A 10,000-nucleotide genomic window follows, 5' to 3' on the forward strand; every position below is an offset into this window, starting at 1 on the left:
CGGGGAAATGCGAGGTGGGTCGGAAAATAGCTTTGATCAGTCCATTACAGCCCAGTCAAAAGTTTTTGCGTTGCCAGCCCCACAAGCCGCCCGGAAGGGGTGGAGACTTAGGTGCCCCATACGCCTCACCCACACCCGCCACTAGAGAGAGAGAGAGAATGTCACAGGCAGTTAGCGGCGTCCTCATAGGCCTCACCCACACCAGCCACTAGAGGGGGATAGGGGGGGGAGAGAGAAAGGGAGAGAGAGAGAGAGGGAGAGAGAGAGAGAGAGAGAGAGAGAGAGAGAGAGAGAGAGAGAGAGAGAGAGAGAGAGTGGAGAGAGTGGAAACAAACACACGCACACACACACACACACACACGCGCACACGCACGCACGCACGCACGCACGCACGCACGCACGCTGCCGTAGATCATTCCTAGAAGGTCTTAAATTCTTAAGCAGTTACAACAGGAATAAGATATTTAAGCCAACTGGGTTACGCCAAGTGTTTCCTAAGAACTCCACAGCTGACTGAATACAGTATATACACCATATAGGTCTAATGTGTTTACAAGACTTAGCAGCCTAGACACACACTGAATATACAGACACTCACTTACTGAACACGGCAGGCCAGGGGTGCATTTTTCGAAACCAAAGTTCCTTATTACATTAGCTACTTTGTTGTTTTCTACCGAAGTTGCTAACAGGCCAACAACTTCGCTTTTGAGAAATGCACCCCTGCTTGAATATATTCTACTGCATGTGTAACCCGAGGTGTTCCCGTGTAGTCCATCCCACCTCGGGGGTCTTGAACTCGCCACCTCATCAATGGGAGGCACAGCACGATACCACAGAGCTTAAGGATCAGTTCTGTCAATTTCAACATGCAGTTGAAATGCTAACACTGCCCTGGACTTGTCAGTACCTGAGTTTTTTTGTCGTTTTTCTTCAGCCTTTTCCAAGATCTTTGTAATGGGGGCAGCGCTTTGTTTACATTTCAAACAAAACATTTTTATCTATTCCCAAAAACATCCGAAAGGTTATACAACATCAGCAGACAACTAGCCAACAGCGGAGTAGGTGCTTGAATATGTGCCTTATATACTGTATGTACGTGTACCGGAGGCCAACTCGCAGAGTGGGGCGTGGAACATTAGTAAAGCTCCTGTAGGGTGCTTTTTTTTTTCTTTTAAACTTCCCAGAATTCCAGAATCCCCCTGGCCATTCACACTTCATTACCTTCGCCGAGACAACGTCGGTGAGTGAATATGTTTGTACTTCGTATAATTCAGACAGAACTGAGACGATTTTTATGAAATTTAGTGGGATGATTGGTCATGACCCAAGGAACAATCGATTACTTTTTGGGAGTGATTGGGTCAAAGGTCAAGGTCAAGGTCACGAAAAGGTCAAAAATGTAAATTGAGCCGATTTTTATGAAATTTAGTGGGATGATTGGTCATGACCCAAGGAACAATCGATTACTTTTTGGGAGTGATTGGTCAAAGGTCAAGGTCAAGGTCATGAAAAGGTCAAAAACGTTTTTCTTTGCCAAGCACTATATGCCAGAACAACGTGTGCATGCTGAATTGAATAAGAGGTCAAGACTGGGCCAAAAATGTAATATTACGATATTCCGGTCCGATTTAAATGAAACTAACACCAACATTTGGAGACTGTTATGCCCCACACTCTGACGATGGCCGAAAAAAATTAGTGGCGTAGGCGAAGGTTTGCGCTCTACCGAGTGCCCGTTCTAGTTAACCTCCTGATATCTACATAGACTGTATGGCTATATATGTATTAGGGGTGTAAATCACAGCCTCCATGACCATACGATTCCATAGATTTTTCCAATTACTTTTCCACTTCTATTATTTTATGGAGCTAGGGCATTGGGCAGGGGACAGCGATTCCATTATTTTCGATACTCAAGAAAGCCCCATGATAAGATTGCATTCGATCTTTGGCCATAGGACCAATGCCCTGTTACATATCAATCATTATTTACACACGTACTATGTATATAGTATATGTATCAAAAACTCCAATTCCCAGAATGCCCCTGGTCTACTCACGTTCCTCTGGCCTCATCTCGTTGACCTTCTGCAGCCAGAGCTTCCACGTGTCACAGTCACACGGCTCATGAGCTTCACCAAGGCACTCCCTAAAGAGGAGGAGGAGGAGGAGGAGGAGGAGGAGGAGACAGGAGAGGAGAGGAGAGGAGGAGGAGGAGGAGGAGAGGAGGAGGAGGAGGAGGAGAGAGGAGGAGAGGAGAGGAGAGGAGAGGAGGAGGAGAGGAGGAGAGAGGAGAGGAGAGGAGAGGAGGAGGAGAAGAGGAGGAGGAGGAGAGAGGAGGAGAGAGGAGGAGGAGGAGGAGGAGAGGAGGAGGAGGAGGAGGAGAGGAGGAGAAAGGAGAGGAGGGGAGAGGAGGAGGAGAGAAGGGGAGAGGAGGAGAAAGGAGAGGAGGAGGAGAGAGGAGGAGGAGGAGAGAGGAGGAGAGAGGAGGAGAGAGGAGAGAGGAGGAGGAGGAGGAGGAGGAGAGGAGAGGAGGAGAGAGGAGAGGAGAGGAGGAGAGAGGAGGAGGAGGAGGAGGGGGTGGAGGAGAGGAGGGGAGGGGGAGGAGAAGGAGGAGGAGGAGAAGGGAGGAGGAGGAGGAGAGGGGAGGATAGGAGGAGGAGGAGGAGATGAGGAGAGGAGAGGAGAGGAGAGGAGAGGGGAAGAGGAGAGGAGAGGAGGAGGAGAGGAGTGGAGAGGCGGAGGAGGAGGAGAGGAGAGGAGAGGAGGAGGAGAGGAGGAGGAGATGAGAGAGGAGAGGAGAAGAGATGAAAACTTTTTCAGTCCAATCAGAATGTTGACAAAATATGTAGTTACTGCCCTTTGCCTTTGCATGGTAGTTGCTGTAAATGCTAAAGAAATATGCAGAGAGCATAAACTCATCCATCCATCCCTCCATCCCTCCATCCATCTTTTCTCTCCTCCAGTCCACCCATCCATCTTTCAATCCTTTCCATCCATTCCTCTTTTCTCTTCTCCACCCATCCATCCATCCATCCATCCATCCATCATTCATCCATCCCTCCCTCCATCGTTCCTCTCCTCCACCCACCAGCAGAAGAGGTGTCCCTTGCCGCAGTCCACCGCAGGCGCCCTGAGCAGGGGGAAGCCCAGGGGGTCAGAGGTCGCGGGGCTCGGCCGGGTCAGACGCACCGCACGCTCGCACCGCGCCACCGGGCACCAGCGGATCGCCGGGTTGTTATCCACAAACGCCTGGAGACACATAACAGGCATAATATATGTACATTATACACATTATATACAAAACAAACCCACTGAATATGCAGTACTTAATACAGTCTGCATATGTGCAGAACACATTGCACAGATCACACAGAGTGGAGAATAGAGGTACTTTATAATAAATAAGTACATAAGTACTTCAAAAGAAATAAGTTTAACGCACACTTATTTGACTTTTTGATAGTTTATTCAGAGCGAACAACGTTCAGGCGAACCTGATGTCACACAGAGACACGAGTTGCTCGCTCTGAATAAACGAGCAAGTATTGAACACTCCTGCCCTTACCAGCACCTAGAAGATCTTTGAACTGTTGCAAGTATATAAGTACTATGTAAGGGTTAATGTTCGGCGAGAAGGTCGCTACCGTGGAATAGCAGCACGACAGAGAGAATCTTTAGACCCCGACGCGGAGCGGAGGGGTCTTGTTCTCTCTGAAGTGCTGCTATTCCACGGTAGCGACCTTCTCGCCGAACGTTAACCCGCTTATTATATGGATATACTTAAATGATTCACACATGGCGGGGACATTTCTTTAGGCCTATTTAATGTGTAGTCTATTATAGTTTTTAATGTCAAAAGATTGTTGCTGCGCAAAACAAAACAGTGCCGTTGTGGAACACCGCTAACAGCTAGGTAGCCAGGACAACAGGTGTTGTCTATCACAGCAGCAGATTAGAGTCTTGTTGAAAAGTCGCTTTAGCAGTGAAAAGTCTTGCTGCCATTGACAGCGGTCTGTTATAGACCAACCCCCCGTTATCGAAAAATAACAGACGTGCGAACGTTGGGGAGCCCCGTTGAAATGAATGGAGCATTCGACCGATGACGTCACAACCATATAATAAATAATGATAAATAACTGCTGTCAAAATTATCACATTTTTGTTGTGTTAGCGCAACTCTGCGTCAACAGCAAATCCCCCCTGCTGTGTCACAGTGAACTTTTTTCCATTAAACTGGCCAACCACTGCTAGTACTGCTAGCTTAACTACAACTCCCAGCATGCCGACGGCGGTGGAAAGAGGAGTGACTCTCCCCCTTCAGGAGTCGGGAGCTTTTTAAATAAAAACTTCACACACATCAAACATATCAAACATATTAACCCATTGATGCCTAAAGCACCTGCAAAAAATGCTTGATAAATGCCCAAGCCCTTTCAGAGAAAGCAACATTTATCATTTCATTTCTGTGGGTAGTTAAGAAACTTCAGGTGGTCATCTGTGTCCAGATCAAGCCATGGCCTGATGTCCCAGACAGAAAAATAAAGGCCTTTTAACTTCAGAGTGCCTCGGACCCTCTCTCTATCAGTATAATGTTACTTCCTGTTTACCTTGATGTCGAACTGCAGGTATCTCTTGTCCATCTCCTTGGAGACCACGCTCTCGATCACCTCCACACACACACACACACACACACACACACACACACACACATCTTCTCTCTACTGTTTACCTTGATGTCGAACTGCAGGTATCTCTTGTCCATCTCCTTGGAGACCACGCTCTCGATCACCTCCACGGGCACCAGCTGGAAGCAGTCGTACGCCGGACAGAAGATGTTGTGGGCCTCCCCCTCCTGGATCTTCAGGTTCAAGAACCTACACACACACACACACACACACACACACACACACACACGCACACACACACATGGACAAAGTGTTAAGTGTAAAGGATAATGTGTCTACCAACTGTGCTCAACATGACAGATGTAATGTTCAATATTGCATCTTGTCACAATTCTGCATTTTTTCACTTTTGGCCTATTGGGGGTTCCCTGGTCGGTGGGGGCCCTAGGCTGCGTCCATAACTAGCCAGTAGGGGCCCCTGGCAGCTGGCGCCCTAGGCTGCAGCCATATCTAGCCAGTGGGGGCCCTGGCAGGTGGGGCCCTAGGCTGCAGCCATATCTAGCCTGTGGGGGCCCCCTGGCAGCTGGGGGCCCTAGTCTGCAGCCATATCTAGCCTGCGGGGGGCCTAGGCTGCAGCCATATCTAGCCTGTGGGGGCCCTAGGCTGCAGCCATGTCTAGCCTGTGGGGGCCCCCTGGCAGGTGGGGCCCTAGGCTGCAGCCATATCCAGCCTGTGGGAACCTCTGGTAGGTGGGGGCCCTATGCTGAAGCCATATCTAGCCTGTGGGGGCCCCCTGGCAGGTGGGGCCCCCATTCTGCAGCCATATCTAGCCTGTGGTAGGGGCCCTAGGCTGCAGCCATATCTAGCCTGTGGGGGCCCTTGGCTGCAGCCATATCTAGCCTGTGGGGGCCCTGGCTGATGGGGGGCCCAGGGCTGCATCCATGTCTAGCCTGTGGGGGCCCTTGGCTGCAACCATATCTAGCCTGTGGGGGCCCTTGGCTGCAACCATATCTAGCCTGTGGGGACCCTTAGGCTGCAGCCATGTCTAGCCTGTGGGGGGCCCTGGCAGGTGGGGTCCCCTAGGCTGCAGCCATATCTAGCCTGTGGTGGGGGCCCCTGGCTGGTGGAGGCCCTAGGCTGCATTCTTACCCTTCCCAGCATGCCCTGCAGAACTCGTGTCCACACGGAATGTCCACGGGGTCCTCGAACACCGAGATTCCAGAAATACAGATCCCACACTAGTGGAGGAGGAGAGGAGAGGAGAGGAGAGGAGAGGAGAGGAGAGGAGAGGAGAAGAGAGGAGGAGAGAGGAGGAGAGAGGAGGAGAGAGGAGAGAAGAGGAGGAGAGAGGAGGAGAGAGGAGAGGAGAGGGGATGAGAGGAGAGGAGAGGAGACAAGAGAGGAGAGAGCAAAGAGGAGAGGAGAGGAGAGGAGGAGAGGAAAGGAGAGGAAAGGAGAGAGAGAGGGGTGGCGAGGAGAGGAGGAGAGGAGAGGAGAGGAGATAAGAGGAGTGGAGAGGAGAGGACAGAGGTGGAGAGGAGAGGAGAGGAGAGGAGAGGAGGAGAGAGGAGGAGAGAGGAGGAGAGGAGAGGAGAGGAGAGGAGAGGAGAGGAGAGGAGACAGGAAGTTAGTCACATATTAGTTACTTACTTAACTAGTTCAGTCTATTTATTATTGTTCCACTCGCACCCACAATGCAATTCAAATTCCGGACACATTGTCTATCAATCATTGCAACGTATCCAAGTGGAGGGGAAGGCATTGCTCTTAGCGTAACCTACCTTTTGGCAGTATAGACAAAATATTGTTTCAACTCGATATTATGAAATTTGATATTGTTTGACGGCAATATTGATATCGCGATATAAATTCGATATATTTCATAGCCCTGCCAGAGGGAGTCATATCGTTGGTTACTAACTTCATTTGTTCAGTCTACTATTGTTACTCTTTGGTAGTCACTGTATTGACCAGTCGTAATATCTAGACTATTTGATAGCTAATGTACTGACTAGTATTGGTATCTAGACAGTCCAAGATATCAAGACTGGTCAATACAGTGACTATGTTTAGTAGTCACTGTATTAGTCTTAGTATCTAGACTCTTTGGTAATTAATGTACTGACCAGTCTATCTAGTAGGGCTGTAAATAATAATCAATATGTATCGATCCTACGACCGAAAATTTAATCGAATCGTACCGTATCGTGGGCCATTCTTAAGTATCGAAAATAATTGAATCGCTGGCCCCTGTCCAATGCCCTAGCTCCATAACATAATAGAAGTGGAAAAGTAATTGGGAAAGAAACGAATTGTATCGTATCGTGGCGGGGCATTCTTATGTATCGAAAATAATCGATTCCCTGCCTTAAAATGATACTGTCCCATTTTTGGAAATCTCATATTACACCTCCCCTTTAGTTAAATAGTTGAGTTTTACCATTGTCCTGTACTTTGAGAACTGTTGAAAGTACAGGAAAACGATAAAACTCAATTATTTAACTAAGGGGGAGGTGTAATATGAGCTTATTTACAAAAATGGGACAATATCACTTTAAGAAATCGATATCGAATCGTAGCTAATGTACTGAGCAGTCTTGGTAGCTAGACTCTTTGGTAGCTAATGTACTGAGCAGTCTTGGTAGCTAGACTCTTTGGTAGCTAATGTACTGAGCAGTCTTGGTAGCTAGACTCTTTGGTAGCTAATGTACTGAGCAGTCTTGGTAGCTAGCAAAGATTCTCTGTTCTAAAAAGATAGCCAGCTGGTGACGTCAACAATAGGATGGAATGTTTCACCAACCAAGTACTTCTGGTCTCCTAAAAAGGCGTGGCCAAACTGTCAATCATCGAACACCAGCGCAGAATCAACCAATCACGTTTCCTAAATTCATTTGCTCCGCTGGCGCTGGGAGAACTCCGGTCAGAGAAACAACCAGGCAACGTTTAACAGCAGCATCACGCACAATTTTACAAAACTGGGCAACTTAATATGATAACGTTATAGTGCCGTGGTCTCTGCACTAAATCAAAATGCTTTTGATATTTTAGATGGTAGACGTGAGAAATAGGCTACTGCCACTGTGAACAAAATCAAGTGCCTGCAGACAGAGCCACCTGATTCATGCAAGAAGGTTGAGCGACATGACACGACGGCACAATGATTAAAACTTGTGTGGCTAGCTTAGGGTTTTTTGTTTTGTTTTAAAATGTCCAACCAAATTATTTAAATTCACTATGAAAGACGTGCTGCTTGAGTTTAGACATGACCTCGTGTATAATTTTAAATTAAATTTAATCAAGTTCGTGGCAATGACTTTGTATATGAAATATAGCCTATTGTGCTACACAACTACACGGAAGTTTTTTTGTGTTCATATCGTGCTTAGAAAGGAGAGGATCATAACGGGACTACACTGAAGTTTGCACTGGAGACAGAGCCAACATGTAGGCTTAGGCTGATGCAGAAGCATGGCGTGCTTCAGATAGCCTAACACAGACAAGGCTATTTAAATCCATGATGTCTCAGTGCGTAATGTAGCCTAACCATATTCACCTACAATCCTCAGCTGCCATTATTCCCGGCATGTTGTTCTAGACACATTTGTGCGTTCATATCGTGCCTTCAGATGATCCAAGTTCACGGAACTGTACCGAATTTTGACTAAAACATTGCGCTGCACATGCATGACTAAAAATCGCTCAATAGCCTGATGAAAAAACCCAAGAATATCCAGAGAGCGCAGGCAGTGCCAAACTCGAACATTTGGAGAGAACCTACAGCTATCAAACTCGTATCCTGTGCATCCCGTTAGTGCATCGTTGAGCCTATCCTCTATTTTCCCATGTCAAGATTCCCTGTTTAATCCAATATTTGCTGGTAGGGTCTACAGGATTTTTGTTCTTTATGCTGCGCTGAAGGTGAAAGTTTTGGCTCTTGCGTCTGTTAACTTGGGCTACTAATTGTCTCGCAGGACCTCTTGGAGGCTGCTGGTGTGGCTCAGTTGCAGAAGTAGCCTAGTTCAGATACACCGCGTTGTTCCGTGTGGTGCGTCTCCAGTTGAATAACTTAGAAGGTGAGAAAGTGGATCGCACTTCTGGTTCTTCTTTTCATCTTTTTATTTTTTACATAGCAGCAGAAGTGGAGACACTGACGAAGGAAGCAGCCAAAACGTTTGTCTACACTCTTGCTGCTATGTAAAAAAAAAAATAAAAAGAAGAAAAGAACAACCCGAGTGCGATCCACTTTCTCACTTTTATTCAACTGGAGACGCACCACAGGGAAAAGCGCGGTGTGTCCGAACTAGCCTAACTACAATATTTGCAAAATTAATAGGCTTGTCCGAGTTAACCAGCCATCTCCGCTAACTTTTGCCCTGCCTGGCGCAACCTGCATTTCGTTTAACAGTTGACTGGATGGCATGATGCTGAAGTGTCATGCACATACTGCTGCAAAGAGTAGCCTATTGAATGAAGTCGATAATAGGCTGATTTAACCTGAAGCAGTAGCCTAACGTATGCATTTGCCACCCAAGTGGCACCCACTTATTTGCAGTCATGGTATTGTGTCTCACTAGATTTAGGCTATAAACCCGTGGGCAGACTGGGGAGCGGCGAAAACAGGCTACTTATGGACAGCACTGAAACTGAAACGTGCAGAAATGAACATCAAGCTTTTAATAATTTGCCGAAATTAGGCTACTATTTCACAACAGACGTGCAAAGTAGACGTGAACTAGGGCCTACGATGTAACAACAAAACAACATAACAAAAATAAACGTCAATTAATGCAGGGCTCCTTATCAACCGCTCCTGTTTTCACGCAAAGCAAATATTCTGCACCGCTTGTCAATCATTCTTGGCATTCCATGGCAGCGGCCCACACTAGACGGGACACCCATCAAACAAAGTCGATTTTCTCAGTGATAAATTAATTATAACATGTAATTCAAATTTTTAGAATGTAAAGAAGGCATGTGGCTCGCAGGATATACATTTTTAAAATCCATCGCTCCCCGCCCATGAATTAAGGCATTGGTCGTATCCGTCAAAAAGTCAGACTCGCCCATAGGCGCCCAATATAAAAGTCTCCTATCAGGTCTCCTAAAGGGGCGTGGCCGACGTCATAAGTGAAACAGGAAGGAACGTCGAGCTGGCCGTCTCTGCATTTAAACCGTCTCTGGTAGCTAGGCTCTTTGGTAGCTAATGTACTGAGCAGTCTTGGTATCTAGACTCTTTGGTAGTCACTGACTGTACTGAGCAGTCTTGGTATCTAGACTCTTTGGTAGCTAATGTACTGAGCAGTCTTGGTATCTAGACTCTTTGATTACTAATGTACTGACCAGTCTTGGTATCTAGACTCTTTGGTAGT

The 10,000-nt window shown here is 47.1% G+C and overlaps 1 protein-coding gene across 1 annotated transcript in view; it reads right to left on the bottom strand.

Annotated features, from left to right (window-relative positions):
* Positions 1–10,000, bottom strand: part of ankib1a (ankyrin repeat and IBR domain containing 1a) — a 68,209-nt gene that overhangs the window by 27,168 nt on the left and 31,041 nt on the right. The window contains exons 7-10 of the mRNA XM_063185119.1: positions 5,781–5,869; positions 4,736–4,880; positions 3,095–3,255; positions 2,064–2,152 (exon numbers count right to left, since the gene is read on the bottom strand). Coding sequence (XP_063041189.1) covers positions 2,064–2,152; positions 3,095–3,255; positions 4,736–4,880; positions 5,781–5,869 — 484 coding nt within the window. The remainder of the gene's footprint in view (positions 1–2,063; positions 2,153–3,094; positions 3,256–4,735; positions 4,881–5,780; positions 5,870–10,000) is intronic.

Source organism: Engraulis encrasicolus, chromosome 20 (genome assembly GCF_034702125.1).
Source record: "Engraulis encrasicolus isolate BLACKSEA-1 chromosome 20, IST_EnEncr_1.0, whole genome shotgun sequence".
Taxonomy (NCBI): domain Eukaryota; kingdom Metazoa; phylum Chordata; class Actinopteri; order Clupeiformes; family Engraulidae; genus Engraulis; species Engraulis encrasicolus.